This window comes from Rhipicephalus sanguineus, chromosome 10 (assembly GCF_013339695.2).
Source record: "Rhipicephalus sanguineus isolate Rsan-2018 chromosome 10, BIME_Rsan_1.4, whole genome shotgun sequence".
In the NCBI taxonomy this organism is placed as follows: domain Eukaryota; kingdom Metazoa; phylum Arthropoda; class Arachnida; order Ixodida; family Ixodidae; genus Rhipicephalus; species Rhipicephalus sanguineus.
In genome coordinates this window covers 57,278,458-57,297,270 of record NC_051185.1, presented here as the reverse complement: position 1 = coordinate 57,297,270, position 18,813 = coordinate 57,278,458, and the positions used below count along the sequence as shown (strand labels likewise).

At 43.7% G+C, this 18,813-nt stretch overlaps 1 protein-coding gene across 2 annotated transcripts in view; it reads right to left on the bottom strand.

Annotated features, from left to right (window-relative positions):
- Positions 1 to 18,694, bottom strand: part of LOC119371906 (potential E3 ubiquitin-protein ligase ariadne-2) — a 28,181-nt gene extending 9,487 nt beyond the window's left edge. Inside the window, exons 1-13 of one of the 2 annotated variants that reach the window (XM_037642362.2) lie at positions 18,508 to 18,694; positions 17,471 to 17,491; positions 15,076 to 15,282; positions 13,585 to 13,728; positions 11,397 to 11,547; positions 10,850 to 10,971; positions 9,565 to 9,674; positions 7,952 to 8,069; positions 5,159 to 5,209; positions 4,335 to 4,380; positions 3,446 to 3,573; positions 2,377 to 2,520; positions 321 to 389 (exon numbers count right to left, since the gene is read on the bottom strand). In XM_037642362.2, coding sequence (XP_037498290.1) covers positions 321 to 389; positions 2,377 to 2,520; positions 3,446 to 3,573; positions 4,335 to 4,380; positions 5,159 to 5,209; positions 7,952 to 8,069; positions 9,565 to 9,674; positions 10,850 to 10,971; positions 11,397 to 11,547; positions 13,585 to 13,728; positions 15,076 to 15,282; positions 17,471 to 17,482 — 1,302 coding nt within the window. In that variant the 5' untranslated portion in view covers positions 17,483 to 17,491; positions 18,508 to 18,694. The remainder of the gene's footprint in view (positions 1 to 320; positions 390 to 2,376; positions 2,521 to 3,445; positions 3,574 to 4,334; positions 4,381 to 5,158; positions 5,210 to 7,951; positions 8,070 to 9,564; positions 9,675 to 10,849; positions 10,972 to 11,396; positions 11,548 to 13,584; positions 13,729 to 15,075; positions 15,283 to 17,470; positions 17,492 to 18,507) is intronic. The other variant, XM_037642363.2, reaches the window with a different exon arrangement.
- Between the last annotated feature and the right edge of the window lie 119 nt (positions 18,695 to 18,813).

Sequence of the window (18,813 nt, the reverse complement as noted above, 5' to 3'; positions counted from 1 at the left end):
AATGCCGCAGTGGCCACTTATATGCTACAGTCTCGGCGATGACTAGCGAGGACATAAATTTCCATTGTGGAATATTCTTGCATGTATTTTTGGTTTTTTTTTTCAGTGCGCAGCTCTTAGGCGACCATTCCTGCATTGAGCGTCAATGTGCCTCTCCGTAACCGAGTGAGCAAGCACAGTGATGGATGAAAGGGCGACGAGGAAGTGCAGCCGCATTGGCCAGGAATTGAGCCCCTATGATGAGCAGGGCAACGCCTCATCCAATAAGCGAATAGGGAAGGTAACGCCTGTTAAAAGAAGAACCGATGTATCGGTCTCACCAGTTCTTTCCTAGGCCCAGGTTCCATGTAGTAGGCATAAGGGTATGTATACTGTAAGGTGTAACGGCACTGAAACAAGAGATGCATCAGAATGTGTTCAATGAAAGAACGCACATGCTTTTCCACAAACTGCTGCACATGCTATGCCCCTGCACTGATTGCTCTACACAAACTTTTGAAAGCACGTCAGTAGTCAATACGTAATCTCGGCATAGCACATGACCCAGTCCCCAGTTTTCTCGTGACAGTCCACATTTCTTGGCCTGCTTTTGTCACTTGTTTGTTTTAGGTACAAAGCTCACAGGGCATTTATAAAACAAGTTCACAAAAAAATTGGCCGCCATCCCGCCCTGCGAACATGAATGTCCAGTGAAGCTGTATCAAACACCACACATGCTGATGGGGGTATGTTGTATTATTACTTTAGAGTAATGGTAGTGATAATCACTTTGTGGTCGCTGTGGTAGACCATGATTGGTCCCGCGACCATTTTCAGCAAGACGAATTTGTTCCTTTCGTCGAGCATTGTATTCACGCTGTTCTTCTGGTGTCTAATTTTCGTGGTCTACCGATGGCAGTCTTAGAATGAACTGAATGAGTTACTAGATGGGTCTCCCTTTTATATTTGAAAGCGGGAAACACACGCAGGGAGAAGGAAGGGCCATTTGACGTCATTCGAAGCCCTCGTGTGAAGTGCAAAGCAGCTGCAACCTAATCTTCACCGGGAACGCGTGGGAGGTTGTTCCCATTGTTCACAGGCGCCTTATCATCCATCATGCGGTTTCGGTACTTGTTTTGTGTTTTTTTTATAGAAATGAATACCGAGCTCTACGCTGTATGCCCGATTGCAAACTCACGAGCGCCTGTGGTGAGTAGTGGGATTTGCCGAATTTCTGTACGCACTATAGGAGTATTGTGCTGGCACCACAAAATTTTCAGACCAATGAGAGGTATACAGCTCCGATGTAAAAACAGTGCACTCAGGTGTGGTTAACGAAAATGAATGGGGGCAAACACGTACATTCAGACACCTTCTAAACTTATCCCACACTCTTGAAAATTGTACATATTTCGGCATTTAATTATGCTGCACAACAAAAACTTATCGATCGCAAGGGCATATTATCGTTTAAACAACTACACTCTGGGATTCTTAAATGCACCCAACATCCCCGACAGAAATCTATGAAGACAACAGAAAGACGCATAAGGATGATAATGACCTTTCGTATCGCATAAAGTATTTTAAAGGCAATGAAAAACAGTAGAAACTGCAATTGATGTGTCAAGTTGCTTCAGGTGATGCAGTCATTTATCCCATCCATTGATTGGCAGAACTGTTACGTACAAGCAGCACAAACTTGTGCGCACTGTTCCTTGCATGATGTCTCACATGGGAACATTCAAGAGTGACGTCTACACATCCTGAGCTAACAAAAATGGATAAGAGTCAATCTGATACAGCAGGCAGCACCCCTCCTCCACCCCTTTCCTACTCCCCAGGGTGTGGCACATTACACATTTCCATAGCAACTAAACACCATATGGCAGTGTATTAATACAAAGCAAAAGCTTATCTGAGATACACGAAACTCTAAAAGCCTTGATGGTTGCCTGATAAAGATGCCTGGAAGCAAAATTCAGTAGCCGGGGCATCAACTAAAAATTTAACTTTTCATCAGCCAGACATGCGCCCAGAAAAGCAGGTAACACTCACAGTACAACATTGGTTGTGAGCACAGCTGCGAGTAATCGAAATCTCATCTACGGATCTGACGTGTAGTTTACATGCGAGTCTTGACAATACCTTCCGGCACATTCTAGAATGTACTCCCCCATTCACGTAACGCGTGCAATCTGATCAGAATTATTGAGAACATTCGAGATGGTTCCAATAATACAGCGAGGTGTGGCTTGTGACAATCGGCAACAAACAGCTGCTGAAACCCAGTCACAGAGAAAAACAAGTACGCGCGGCAATACACACTTCGCAAGGTACGCCCATTAAAAGAAAACGTTGCCAGACAAGCCAGAGCCAAGACTTGGAAGTCCTCACCTTGGCCAAGAGAGCGACCGCATCAAGCAGGTACTGCCAATCAATCCACGTTCCCTCGTTCGCCATCACCTTGGCATTGATGCGGTTCTTGATGGCGCTCAGCGTCATCTCCTCCAGGCGGAGGCTCTTGGCATGATTCTCCCACTGGTCAAAACAAGACAAGCACCGCTCTTATAGCCCAGGCTGCAAGGAACAGTGTGTCTACGACGTGGCAGTCTAGTTCTATGCAAGTATGAAGATTTCGGTGCATGTACTGACGTCCATTTGCTTGCAGTGACAGCACAATCGTTAAAAATTCTACAAACTGGAAAGATTACATGCCAGTGTACAGTACTCACGGATTCAAACACAACATCAAATTTTTTTAGTATAACAACTAGTATGCGCAATTGTTCGAGATAACCACGTTATGCTACGATGAATTTGCTCTCTAAAGATAATGTTGGCTCTGACCTACACGTTCGAGTCGAAATTACGCTGATATGACCCGAACTAAAGATGGTGGAAACAAAAGTATGTGCTTTACTTAGCCCTAAATTGTCCCATTTTCAATTCGTTAGTACTGTACAAGTGTACAGGAACTTGGTAAAGTTCGAACCTCAGACAGGGAAAATCAAATTTTCCGTCATGTCAGAAGCATTCCTTCTGAAAAGTCCGGGGGGATTTCCTTTACAACTTTGTGCTATGAACAGGTCGCTTACAATTTTTTCCTTTCACACACAGAAACTTTTCATGTTTTGTTTTTTATCATACCGAGGAATAGACACTTATCTATTGGAAAATCTGTTATTTCAAGCTCCCAATTATAAATGAACATTTAGGTGCTTATGGCACGGTCAAAATTACCATCTGGCCACTATACAAAGCTGACAACTTTTCTGCCCCGTAAACTTGGTGGCACTGAGAGTTACACACGACCGAGAAATTTTGTTACCGGTCTGCATGTGCTTTTGAATTAATGTGAAATGCTTTCTGAAGATGGCAATTTCACACACAGGCAACACACACGTAAACCCGGTACTATATATCTGCGTAAATATGGCGGGCCTCGATAAATAAGTGTACAAACCCTTTCGAAGTAGAAGAGGTACTTCTTCAGAGCTTCCCTTGCTTGCGCATGGGCGGATTCGTTGGCTATGTTGGGGTTCTCCTTATACCGGCTACATTCGTAATATTCGCTACCATGTGTCCTCCAGTCTGCAACAAAGAATGGGGGGCAAAGCATTAAAAACTTGGCAAGGTAACTGCACGCATGCACAACAGGGGCCATGTTTTCAACCGCATGCCTTGCGATACAAGTAAGATGCTGTTAATTTAGATTTCAAGGGAAATACAAGAAGACATAGGAAATGTAACGTGAATAATGAACGACTGAGAGGACAAAGAAAATGGCTGACAAACTGTTACTATAGCAACATATCTGTTACCCTCTTCGTACTTCATGAGAAACACATGCCGAAAAGTTGACTCCCTCAAGTGACAGACGTGACAGGCGAAAACTGGTGCACTTATTAATTTACTGTTTCTCAGGGCTGCACCGACTGTGATAAAAGAATGATTGCCAGTAAAGTTTGTAGACATCAGTGATACTGGTGCTCATAATTAATGGTGCTTGCAAGCGTGCGTAGTTAAGGGACAAAATCTGCTTTGTTCTGTATCAGCTAGTACGCCCTTACCAATCTTAATGCACTCTTCTGCATGACACTAGCGCACTGCAGTGAAGTCACTAAAACATCCTGCACAAAATCAGAAAATTTTAGCAATGATGTCCTTATTATCATTTTCTTTTCATGGTGCTGCTCTTTGGAAGATTTTATGGTCATGCCCGCACAATCAGGAGAGTTGGCAGGTATGTATTCAGTTGTCCCTCTAGGCTCCGAGACTCAAACTCAACTGCCAACACGTTTATTCCCAGCCACAAAACCGAACCCCAGACACAAAGTGATGAGCACACGTACCTCCGAGGCACATCCAACAAAAATCATATTTACAACTGTAACATTGCTGCAAAAGAGGAAAAAAAAGCATGGTGAACTGCATTATGAAACGCTTCTAAAATTGACAAAATACAACCAAGACTGTGAGTGACGCGAATATTCAATTACTTTTTTAAATTATTAAAGTCTAAACTTGCCTAGCGCAGAGCATCTCACATTTGCACTTTACTTAACCTTACCTACCATGCACAGTGCAGCAAAAGCTACAGGGTCATGTTCAGCCAATTAGGTGTTAATAGACAACTCAATCATTGGATGTAGACTGGATGAAAACGATGCTGGTGGTGTAACAGCGGAGTACACTCATACCTCGATATAACGAACTCGGATATAATGAATTATCGGTTATAACGAAGTAAATGAAGAATAGCTTGGGTAATAGACACAGTGGTTCGAGTATATGCTTATAACGAATTTTCGGATATAGCGAAGTTATTTTCGTGTCAGATGCGACTTTGTTATAATGAGGTTTAAGTGTAGTCCATGCGGGTAGCATGTGAGAACATGCAGTAACTAGCTAACAGAGCCTTCTACTCTTGACATTAGTGCTCCAATCACTGTCAGATGCTGAATCTGCTGAACACTCATAATGAATGAATGTCAGTCATTCATACTGAATGACCAATGAACGCAATAAGCATTGTAGGTTATTCACTATCAATGAACTACTCTGCACAGGCCACACTACGCTTTTCTAGTGAAGATTGCCTTCAAAAATGCCAGTGTGAAACCAGTATTACTAGTCAACATATTTACAAGCAGGGTTGTATGTAATGAGTGCTTACCATATGGTTACAACCCCCATTTTTTTCTATACATATGTGGCACCTTGGACACTGCAAGAGAAAGAGAAAAAATTGGGGGACCCTTAAACTTCACCTTTAAGAGTTGAACGCAACAGCGATATCTGCACACATGTACGCACGCACACACATACTATTGCCTTCCCAATCTCTAGCCTGCCTTCGCTTCTTGGTGGAGACCTAAACCGCGTCACAAGGAAAGCTAAAGTGTGGGTGCCCTCAGGCTCCTATCTTTATTTGCATCTACCTCGAATGTTCGCTCACGGCCACCGCCTGCTTTTTTGCTCACAACCAAAGACGACGACGCTGACGCCGGAATTTCTGCGAAACGAGCTCTTTAGCGCTGTCACATTAAAATTTAACGCTCAATCATATCTGTAGCTAAATGATCGTTGCAACAAGCACTTGGATGAACCTATTACTTCCCAAAGGTTTTATAGAAAAATAAAAAGTAGATAAATATCTAAACGTGTCTACGCTGCCAGTGTTCAGATTTGAAAAATGTGTCGTACACATATTTCATGATTTGGTTATTCATTTGAAACATAAAAAAAAAAAAGAATCTAGAGGTGCTTGGCCACACCATTTCCTCATCCCTCATGCAATGCTAACACATTTCTCTCGCATTTATTGCCAAATTGACACTGACTTTTTAATGTAAAAGCGTTACTTGGCTCATTGTGTACTCATTGTATGGCTCATTGTGTACTTGGTTGTCAACAAAAGGCTGCAGGAGAAACAGTATGCACAAATTACACCATCTTCGTATAACTCAAAATAACATGGACACGATGAAATTCAACTACCACTTCACAGCTGAGCATGTTAGCCACTGCGCCACAGTTGCCACAGGTAACAGTGATGAATGGCTCTCACATTTACATGGCATAACAATTTCTTAGGCGCCTCCATAGCTTTTCCTTTTGGCATAACATCACAAGAAGTTAAATTTGAGGGGGAAATTTTGATGTTGTGAAATAGAAAAAAAAAAATCATCCACATATACACTCAAACCTCGTTATAACGAACACGGATATAATGAATTATCGGTTATAACGAAGTAAATGAAGAATAGTCTTGTCATAGCTACAGTGTTACAAATAAATGTTTATAACGAATTTTCAGATATAACGAAGTTATTTTCGTGGCAGATGCAACTTTGTTATAATGAGGCTTGAGTGTAATGTGCGCTAGAAACAATTCTTCAATACTATTTATTGAACATACATGCAATTCTGACTCATCATTTCTATTCTTAGAGCACACTTTGTCCATCACACAGGTAATGTCCTCTGTAATTATGTATCCAGCTCCTCAGACGTGCTCACCAATTTTTTTGTCGAAGGCAAACATCAATCAATAAAGTATAACACACATAGTACATCGTGATTATGATCTCGTGCATACCATATTTCTACTGTGAACACTGTATGCTGTCAATGTTAGGGTCTTTAAGGACCCAGTCAGGGGACATAGAGCAGCGTAAGGACAATCCACATTTTCCTGGTGCAATAATCTTTGAATGACTGATTGACTGATTGATTGATTGACTGACTGATTGAATGACTGGAGTCTTCTGGAATGCCAGCCCACGTTTCCGCAATCCAATGGCACTGCGAAGCTGGGGAAGCCCATTAAAGACACTCAGACGACGTCACTGAAGGCATGCCAAATCATATCCAGTTGTAGCGCTTCTGCACAAAATCCTTGAGAAGATTATCCGTACAAACATCAAGTTCAAGCAACTTAGGAGGTGCACAATCTGATATAACCCCTAGCTCAGTTCCACATCCTTGGAGCAGTTTTTCTGAAGGAACCAACGAAGTGACACTGAAATGCATCCAGGACAAGGATGGATGGAAAAAGCAGAGCAGAGCTCTGGTTTGACATGGCAAAATCTTATCAGAAAGCCACGTACTACAGTAAAAGCCCGTTGATTCGCATTTCGCGGGACCAGAAAAAATGTTCGAATTAACCGAATGCCGAATTATCGAAAGTATCAAGAAAACAATACACGAATGTCTGTTACACCAACACTTTAATTTTCTTGATGAATACGTAAATCGCAAACTTATTTTGCATAAGAGCAGTGTAAAAGCCACTATTTTTGTCATCCTGCAACTTCGTTCGCAATGCAACCACGGCGCCAGACTCCCGTGTTTAATTAAGCCCGAAACTTGCTCTGCACCCCTGCCTTATTACGTACCTCCACCACCACCCCCACGCACGTGACGATAGTTCTTTCACAGGTAGAATGGCCGGCAACCGATAATTCGCGATGTAGCAAAAGAGTTTTGTGCCAGCATACCAACAGCATACCAACAACTGTTGAAGAGGTTTTACCTCTTCAACAGTTTCTGTCATGTATGAGTTTTGTGGCATTGCGCGCACATTGCATCAAGTTAAAGTAAAGCAGCGGAGTGCCGGATCTGCATGTGGACAAAACAATGGTCACTAACAGATGAAGGTAGCGATGTGGACAGCGCCGCCTCGTTTAGGTTGTCTGCGAACGCTGTTTTCGCTCTTTTGCGACACATCGTGTTCACCGCGCTCCGAGAATCGTCCGAATTAACTGGGTTACAGCCAAATGTGACCGAATTTGCGAGTTTAATGCCATTTAACAACGCATATGCTAGCCGGGACAAGGGAACACATCCGAATTGTCTGATTTTCCGAATGAACAGGGGTCGAATTAACGAGCTTTACTTACTGCACGTGCAAGTTTTTATGGTCGTGAGTTAAAAGCAAAAGAAGCACTGAATTTGCACCACTCACATCCTTCGTGTGAGCAGAGATGTAGTTGGCAGTCTCAGAATCGTCGGCACACTTTGTGATCCACTTCTTGATCGTATCACAGTCTGCCGGCGCATGGTAGTTGCCCCCGCACCTAAAGCTGTCAGCAAGAAACAAACATAACGTATAAAGTATATACACTCAAACTAACAACGAAGTTACATCTTACACGAAAATAAATTCATTATATCTGAAAGCTAGTTATAAACGTATATTCCTAACACTGTATCTATTCCAAGACTATTCTTCATTTACTTCGTTATAACAGATATTTCTTTATAGCCGGGTTTGTCATATTGAGGTTCGAGTGTACATGTTCTGCTCCGTCTCCTGGCCCCTTACGACAAATAACGCAGCTGTGTACAATGTTTCATGCCAAAGTAAACATCAAGCTACAAGCCAGAACTATTACCACAAATTAGGGATGGGCGAATAGTAAATTTGAGGTTCGAAGCGAATCCAAAGCGAACAGTGATTTGGTCGAATAATTTCAAATCAAACAGTTCGAATAGAATGTACCACATATTATGAAAAATGAGCATTTTTGTCATGAGCCTTGCACAATATTTTTAAGGACTGAAACAAGGTATGAGTGAATGTGACTTTTTTTGGTTTGAAATGAAGTGGAAGAAACCTTGAATAGTATCAAAATTTGAATAGCAGTAGGGTGCAAGTTATAAGTAGTACAATATGTCTATGGGGCTGGTGACGGTGCCGCGAAAGCGTCCGAATTTTCGAGCATGTCCGGAAAATCGGGCGTCCGAAAAATCGGCAGTTGACTGTACAGCCGGAAAGCAAACGTAGTGTTGTAACCACGCCGCAGCGTACCTGATTTCGTTCGCCTTCCCGCTACTGGCTGTAGTACCAGTTTTGGTTTCAATTGCAAGTCGATTCCCCAACTTTGGATTTCAAACTTAAAAAATCACAGCATATCCACAGGGTGAATGATGATGAGTGGGGCGAAGCTCCGGAGGGAATCATCAGTAAACCGTGAAACTCTTCCGTGAAATTCGCCCAGTACATCATATAAAGAGTGTGAAACACCGTGTATATATTAAACATCAAACTTTTATTGTACTGTTGGTTTACGTGGTCCCTTCATTATCACCACTTTGTGATCGGTGAAATGCAGGAAAGTGTCCGCTCCCGAGCAAAAGAGAAAGCGCGCCAAGAGCGAGTGCCTTGTCTGCCTCTATCCGGTGACAGCGAAAGAGAAAGCACACCAAGAGTGAGCACCTTGTCTGCCTCCATCCGGCGACTCCGAGCGAAAGAGAAAGCGCGCCAAGAGCGAGCGTCTTTTACGATCGCAGGCATCCAATGATGTGCGCCATTCGCATTATACAAGTGCCATCTGTCATCTTTAAACAGCAACTCTAAGAAATACATGAAACGCCATCTAGTGAGCAATTCATTAAACTAGAGCTGGCTACATACTACTACTACTACTACAGAGGAGGGAACGACCCACACCCTAAGGAGCTTCGCCCCTAATAAAATAGGTCGTTCTAAAATCGCTTTAATGCCGTAGCTAATCCCCCTGCCACAACACTGTGGTGGCAAAATCTCAACGACTACGCGCATAAGAGAACACTTACCAGAATGTCGTCTTGCAGTTTTTGCAGACCACCCTCTTACTCTTGTTTTCTTTGGCTCGGACAATGACGTTGCAGTTGGGACCAGGGCAGAAACGCAGCTCGGGATGACTCTGTTGAAGATGGAAATAGTAGCAAGTTGCGAGAACCATTACTGCAGCCCAAATATAGAGAATTGATTATTTTCTTCTATACTCTGTGTCACACATGGCAGGCGACATTGCGAAAGTTTCAATAGTAATGCAATTGTACCAGTGTAACTATGCACGTTTCCCAGTTCTGCTGTTTTTTACTGACAACGCTTTCTATGAAATAACCACATTAAGTTTACACATTAAAAACTACAACTTAGAGATGCAAGTTTACGTCAAATCGCATGTTGTTCGTGTGCAACTGAGCTTTCAGGATCCTAGTACTACATGCAAGCTTTAATCGGGTATGCTAGTGGTCCGATGTGCCAGATCGTCGCAGAGATGTTACTATGCTGTCAGTTGTATAGATTTTCATATTAGTGCTGCCTTTCATGCAATAAGTATGTCCCTATTTCATACCAAAATGAGCAAGACTTAATGCTGCATGAGGTTACACAATGCACACCTTCATAGTTTTTGTTGCATATGTGAACAAACACCCTTCTCCCCAGAAATTTATGAGGGGGTGGACATTTTGAAAGCAAAGTGGGGGGGGGGGGTGCTAGAGGTGTGATGTTACCTATGTTTAGGAATTTCAAACATATCGTTTTCGACACACATCCACATTTCATTTCTGGTTGTGCATTTGTGGCAGCTACAACACAGATCTGTCGCCTGCAATGCACTAGCACCGCTCCAAGATTAGCACACAAAAAACGAAAGCAAGGGCGCTTGTGCTTGAGCGCTTGCACTGGAGTTGGCTACCTTTGGGGTCACAAGGCCACCTGTTCGGACACCTTGATATGTAACCAGGTGGCATTAGCCACAGCCTGCTGGCATTCCATGTGCATAATTACCATGTTCTTGGCTCCTCGGGCACACAATTCAAAGGGATCAGTCGCAATGGGTGGTGAACCAGAGTGATGGGTGGTGAAGCGAAGCGGTGGACGGCATTTGCATTGCTGCTCACCATGGGGAGAACCCTAGTGACAAACTAAATTTTTTCATTGGCGAATGTGGTTCTGAAAAGCCTTTCTAGCCCTCATAGCGTAGCCCAACATCCACTGTGACATACGAGGTTATTTACAAACATATTTTACCGGTCAAAATTGATTTAGTGTTTCTCCTTAGCATCTGCTTCATCCATGACCACTCACCCGCACATAGTCGGAGAACATAAACTGTTGGTACTTCTCGCGCAGCACCGATTTGCTCAGCAGGCTCAGGACAAAGTCTTCTGGCACCAGAATGTTGCAGAACTGTGCCATGCACTCGATGGCTGGAGATAATGAGAAAAAATCGCGAAAGCAACTTTAGTATCGATGCCTTCAATGCACATTAAACAAGGTGAGCACGCACATAAAAGCTGTCAAGCGGACTTTGCTCTTTTAAAAAATGGCCTTAGAAGAAAACCTGACCAATTAGCAACTAAAACCCTTCAGAAAACTTTATTAACTGATTTACTCAGGTTGTCTCAAGCAGTTGACCCATTCGCCTGAAGCCAGATTCATTTTTAAATGTCTCGTTCTAGTCACATAAAATACCCGGTTGATGGCAGTAGAATGCTATTCTAAATTCAATCAGGTTGAGAAAAATACTGTTAATTATTTTTTTAATTACTCAAAAAGAGGCTAACCCATAAGCTGCTTGCACTCGCATTATTCTGGAAGCACTCAGTTTTTCAAGTTTGGAAAGGGCACGCACCTGTAGAGATGCCCTGCAGGATTTGTATTTCAAAGTGCATGGCCCAGCAATCTGCGCAGAAGTAGTGGCCACACGCCAGACCCCTAAACCTCTCGCCAGAAAAATTCTGCAAGCAGATGGGACACTGGACTGACGGGTTCTTCCTTATTGCCTGAAAACACAAAAGAGGGTGATACATGAAAACAAAAATATTCACACACACACCACACACTGTGGGCATCTGTGCAAGCGAAGCTATTGTAACCTGGCAACGCAGCATAGCACGACAGAATAATAGACACCAAAGCAGTACATCTTTGCATCACACACAGTGGTTTATGACAACGAACTTATCCTGTAAATAGCTTTGGTTAGAGCAGCATTGAATACAGGTGCTTGTAAAGAAATTCAACACAATTTAGAATTAGTTGCTGGGGCATTACACGTAAAAGCCATGATATGATTATGACTATGAAGCACAGTGTAATGAGGTACACCAGGTTAATTTTGGCCACATGGGGTTCTTTGACATGCACATAAATGTAAGTGCATTTGTGTTTTTTGGATTTCACCTCCATCGAAATATGGCTGCTGTGGCCGGGAATTGAATCCGCACCCCATGCTTAAAGGAGTATACTGACACAAATTTTAAAAAATTTTGTATTGTTGCTCTAAGTAAAAATACTGGTGTCGAGAAAGCTAAAACGAGTATTGTGGTGCCTGGGAATGCATCGAATATATTTTAATTACCCCTATCTTAAAAAGATTCCTTCGGTTTCGATATCGAGAGGGCGGCTTCTCGGTGACGTTTCATAGTAGTGTGATGTCATGGAGATACAGAAACTCAACGTACTAACAGCGAATCAGTCATCTGCTCGTGGTGCACATAAACAACGATGAGTGAACTGTCGTCCTGCGACCCTGACAGTGATTTCTGCAATTTAGGCTGCATGCAGGACGCAGAGCTCGCAAACTCAGGCGAACTGTGTTGACTCGCTGGGATAATGTCCATTGCAGTGGGGCTGGCTTGCAGATACACAGCGACAAAAACTTCAAAGTCAAATTAAAATATTTTATACGTGTTCTCAAACTTCGGTGTGTGGAGAGTGTTGACACTGCATACCAAGGAAAAGAAAAATGTCCCTTTTTCGATGTCTCAAAATCGTGTCAGTACTCCTTAAAGGGACACTAAAGGCAAATATTAAGTCGACATTGATTGTTGAAACAGCGGTTCAGAAACCTCGTAGTGCTACTTTTATGCCAAGGAAGTGCTTATTCTGAAATAAAATCACGTTTTAGTGGTCCGTATCGCATTAGCGCACTTCAAGTCACCCGCCTGAAATCCGACTTTCATACGTCACTGCTGCAGTACCCAACGTTGCCCGCCTTTACTGCGCGGCCGCCAACACTAGTTGCAGCAGAGCGAAAGTAGCGGGACCCACAGCAGCAACAACGGCCATCGAAGCCATTGAAGCTTGCCACAATCGCCGCAATGGATGTGGACGGAGAACTTGACAACGAGACATTGGCTCGCGACGCTGGGCTCCAATTCAGCGACTTGAGTCCCCGATGAATGCGGTATGCTGCTGAGGGCTTGTAGTGCCGGCGTCGTTGCATTCGGCATTTTGTCGAACTTTCTGTCAGAGCGACTTTCACAAGCGCGCAAAACACACGCGGCAGTACGCGATCCCGAAACTACCACTGAGACGCGACCGCATGAGCGAAGCAGGGCACCGGGCGAAGCGCAGTTCAGCGAAAACAGAACCTTTGAACCACGCGCGCCGTTCCCCATGGCAACGCCACAGAGGTTCTTTTTTTCCATGAATCGAACGGAAACGAACAAACAGCATTTTATTACATCTTTTGATGCACGGAAGGTTCTTTTTTTATTGCTGCTAGTTTGATTACTAGTGATTTATTGTAGGCACTCTCATACATCATCGGGATCGCTTTGAAAATGTCCCACTCGTGGCGCTCATCATGTGATACATTTAGCTTAATTTCTCGTTAAGTAGGGCACTGCTATTGATAATATTGCCATTTTAGAAGTTGTCATACATTGAGCTTTCACTCTGACATAAATTGTTATTTGCCTTTAGTGTCCCTTTAACAGACTGACACCGCATACACTAAAGTACCATGACGAGTGCAAAGGCTCGAAAAGCACATGGTTTGGCAGATTCACACAAATACGCAATTAGTCTCCCACCTGCATTTCTACGGCTGCGGATCGCAGTGGCTTGATCCTCGCATCTGCCAGAGCTTGCGCTGCATTCTGCTTGTACTTTTGGATGATCTCTTGCGCGTTCCAATTGTGGGTGTGGAGCAATACCTTTGCCAGCGAGGGCATCACCTGAAAGTGGAGAGCACAACGTGAAAATAATCAAACTCAGTAGCAACTAATTTTGATGAGAATTACACTGCGCTTTCGACAATTCTCGCTGATAAAGCATTCCTGAAAAAAAGAAATGAAATGTAGTTTTAAAATCTACTCCGCGAGTCTCGGCGTCTCCAGAAAACCAACTCTACAACCTCAGAGTTCCACACTACAGGGCTCCAGTTATGTTAATATGTAATGTACTATCGGGGAAATCCCTAAGCATTTCAGTGTCATGCCAAAATATAAATTACTCATAATGAGAATGACATTGAATGACAAAGTATGAATGTCATCAGCAAATAATCCAGTCAGAACAATTCACAAGCATGTGACATGAAAGTAGCACTGGCAAGAAAAAAAGAATATCATAAGCTTCATTTGTCATGCCCAATATTGTGGCCATTCAGTCAACTTGCCAAGCAAGGAAAGCGGTCCAAAAACATGGCAGTTTTGTCCAAATGCACTCAAAGTGTAGCAGGGCCTATTGTGCTTCACTAAAGCTCTTCACATGATTCTGTAACAGCACACGGAGGCGTTGTGGTGTGATGCAGCATTCAAGACAAGTGGTGGCATAGATAGTGGGGTTTGAGGTTGAGAGAGGTGCTGATTTCCGCAACCTATAAGGGAGCACGGCACAGCTTTGGTGGGGGAGGGGAAAGGAGAGGCCACCTTCTTGAGATACGAGTACCCACAAAACCGAGCACCAGGCCCCGGGTACCTCTGGTACCATTAAAGAAACCAGTGGGCGCACATTGGTACTGGGAATCAGACCCAATACCTCCCACACTAGAAGCGTATGCTCTACCACTTTCATCCCCGCTGCTGTACAGTGGTCATATACAGTGGAGCAAGGCTTTACGCCACAAAAGTAGTGCCCTGTGAGGAACTGATATGTTACAGACCTACAGGGACAAGGACCACCACAGCAACAGCATATAAACTGCTGGAGCTTGTCAGTGTCCATCAAAGAGATTAGATTCCCATTTTCACCTTGACATTTACTCTGTTTTAGTCAGACCAGTAATACACACATCGGTGTGCTATGAACACAGTTCCTCAGCAGCAACGCTGACGTGTGTACACACAACGTCAACGCAAATCGCAGAAACCAAGGAGGCCACCCGGCTTCAGCAGGGCTGGCTGAGTGGAACAGGACGTGTATCCGCAGGCCATGTCGCTTTTGGAGTCGCGCTGTGCCGTCGAACCACAACAGCTCAACACAAGCAGAGCAAACACACCTCGATATCTGTACAGTTAGTACCACAAACAAACTGCGGCACAAAGGAACTCTTTGTGAACCAGAATGACACATCAACTCACGCTGAGGCTAGCACATATGGACTCGACGGATTCGTTGAGCAGTCGCTCAACGTCCTCGATGGATAGGCACTCAAACTCAAAGTACTCGGGATCCTGCTTCTTCTGGTCCTGCTGATCGATTTCCCCGTCCTCTGGGCAGTTGTAGTAGTCGTCATAACTGATGTCCGAATCCGAGCTCACTTCGGCGTCGGAGCCCGCTTCAGACATCTGAGGAGAATGAATAGATACAATGTCAGGCCTCTATATAACAAAACGTAGATACAATTAACTTAAAAGTTGTCTCGTCATTATTACAGTGTCATAAATATATGTTTATAACAAATAATGCAACGAAGCTTCGATATAACGAGCACAAATACAACAAGTTATAGGGTATACATAGTGACACAACCTCATTATAACAAACTTTGGCCATGTAACACCCCCAAAACATTTCTTGTACATCTTTTAGAAGCAGAAAACTAACGTTACTTCCAGTGATAATTCCTTCATTTGCACTACTTGCAACTTAAATTTTAGTGGCCAGAAATAGGGAGGTGAGAAATCACACCACTTAGTTGTAACTTAGAAGTTGGAAGTACAATTTCATATTCGCTTGGGCAAACAAAAGTACAAGACTTGCCAGTGCTGTCAGATTGTATTTCACTATGTTTTCATTAGTAGGCAGGAGACACAGATGTACAGTCTTAAACCCTGTTTTGATTGTCAACATGTAGAACTAAAGACAGTGCAAATGTGCTATATCCAGCTAAACTAAAGATATAATAAGCTGAGTTAAACAAGTGCACAGCCGCACTGGAAAGGTGCGCAAGCGTTCAGTCTTACAGCTTTTGCAATGCGTCTGTTCCCACCACCCGTTGCACCACCGTGTTGTCGCTGTGACTCTGCCGTTGCGCTTGCGACTGCGGTCCATGCAAAAGTAGACGCGCAACGGAGAAAAAAAATCACCAAACCTCAAGAAGCAAGCAAGAACACCTATAACTACGGCAGAGTTGCCGCACCCCTCACATTGAGCGGTGGCTCTAACTGCAGAGAAACGCTACCATTGCGTTGAGCTCGATTGCGAAGGCATAGACGAAACGCTAGTGCGCCTTTTTAGTCCGGCCGTGCTAAGTGTTAACTACAGCTGTTGATAGCAACCGAATTGAACATTTAGCATTGCTTCAAGGATGTATTTGTACCAAATAGCCCAACTTTCTATCCTGTTGAATTGAAGATTACCTAGAAAAACACCACGTGTTGTAGTGTACCATTAGAGTGTGCTATGAGTTTGAACAAACACAGCCATTTCAGAAGCAGTTGTTTCTAGTTTGTAAAAAAGCTCTCAAAGCCTGTGATCAGTCGCCGACTACATAACGCGCGGTATGAAGCCTTCGTTAGTATGAAATGGCCCAACTAATTACAAACCCTTTTATGTGACTTCTTTAAAGCAAATGTAGAGTGGCTTTGCATGTCAAAAAAAAAAAGAGACTATTAATGTCACTGAAAGTACAAGTATGGGTCATCGAAAGACTTAAGGCCATAAAGCAACTATGTGATCCAGCAATGCCATAATGGCAAATCCAATTATGCACTGCACCTGGGAATGCACACAGACCCGCCCTCCCCTCTTGTCCCATTGATAATAATAATTGTTGGGGTTTGAAGCCCCAAAACCATAATCTGATTATGAGAGACGCGCTTGTCCCATTGAGTGCTGAATGGATTCATCATTGAAAACTCCCATAAAATTACCTGCCTTGAACATGGCTTGACATGACCATGCGACGACATGTGCTGTCAATTATGGCGAGTTTGAGTTCCTGTCAGCAAAAATGTAAGACGATCAGTATTTGACACCGCACGAGGTAACAAAATTGTTCAAAACAGTGTTGCTTTGCCTAGCATCTTGTTTTTATGTCGGTGGCAGTCACAAGGCCTTCAGCCAAGCGAACACCAGTCGACGCAACTTTGACGCAAGAGAAGGTATAAGGGACGCTAACTGGACTGTTTTAACTGCACAGTGGTGCTTACGATGCAAATGTGAAGAAAATATAATGGAAGAACAGACAACTTGCCGCCACATCCACATAAATACGCACAACCATCCACATAAATATCCGATAGCCTGGACAAGAGGATGACTGTTGCCGTAGCTCAAATGGTAGAGCAGTGGGCGCGTTATTCGGAGGTTGCTGGTTCGGTCCCTGCCGGCGGCAAGTTGTCCTTTCATCCACTTAACTTTCTTCACAATTACATCATAATTACTACAATACACTTAAAACAGCACAATTAACGTCCCCAATACTTTCCTTGGCTTCATTATCTGCTGGTTTTCATTAAGATTGTGTCAAACAAAGAAACGAGCCCCTAAAAATTCCCTTCTTTCGTTCATTGACGCAAGAGGGTTGCTTACGCGAGCGGTCATCCCTGGAACCTGAAAGAATTGGTGAAAAAAAAAAAAATTAAAGAAAGGCGCAGATGCGAACATATGAGAAAAACACGTCTTTTGCAAGGCTTGAAAAGAAACCGGCAGCGTAAAGACACGAGTGGGTTTCTCTGAAAACGTGCACTGAATTCATCGCCGAGAAAGCGCTTACATTTGTAAATGAATGCAAAAAAAAAAAAAAAAAACACCCCGTCTTTCGGTAATGGGTGGAGCAATCGAGCATGCATTTCTTAATCACGGAGCGCGGCTTGAAAACGAGTTTTCGGGGGAATCGGAATAAAAATAACCGCCCCAAAAGACACGAATAAAACTTGAGGCGGTGCCAGCGTTAGCTTTCTTGGTGCTTTGCCACTTCGGCGATGACGGTGGTTGGGCGAAGAGATTGGAACTTGCGCAAGACGCCTCGGTGTTTTTGCACGCGTCGGAATTTAACAATGACTGCCCGCGGAGACAATGAATTGGAGGTCTAAACGAATACGTGCGAGTGCTATAGTTCCTCGCGAGTAAAGAAAAAAAAAATGCGATAGTGAATGTATTGTCATTGACCGTGCAAGACAAACAGCTCATTTGCATCCTCTCACTAGGACATGGCTCATCGAGGGATAGCGTTACGACGCCAAACTTCACCGTGTCCATATATAAACTGCGATTGTCAACAAGTCTTTGTCAGATAAGAAACGGATGCTGAAAGAGCTTGGACCACATCCAACACAAACATCTGTCAGTGTACGCAGTTCGGCTGCGCGCGATCAGCACTTCTTCTCGAGAGCGCCACAATTTTTCCGCCCTGTCGGTATTAAAGCTACTTGTCGCAACTACGCAATAAAGTGGCCGTAAACGCGCTGGTTTGCGTACTAGCAGCGAAATTGCTGGACGAAAAAACGGATGCGTACGCATGACTAGCACACGCGCATCGGTGTAAACTCCCTTGAGCTGCTGCTTACCGGTCGCACCTTAGCGCGACGCGAAAGAAACGGTAGGGCAGGTATGGAGAAGGCTCTTACCTTGTAACCAGACTTGCCACGGTCCGTATTTACGATAACAAAACTTCTTGCGGGGGCAAAAGTAACATCCTCCCGTAGTTAGGCTTACATTTCGCTAACAAACACAACAAACTGAAGCCAGCGCCCCTTGGCGCAGCCGGCGTGAAGTGACTGGCGTATCGTTATGGTAACATCGTAAACGCACGGGTTTTTGTTATGTTATTAAACAACTCCCATACGTGGCGTCGTAATTGAGGCGTTTATCTTTTATACCACTACTACAATAATAAAGAACAGCGCGTTTTGGTTCAGGCTAAAGCGCGAACG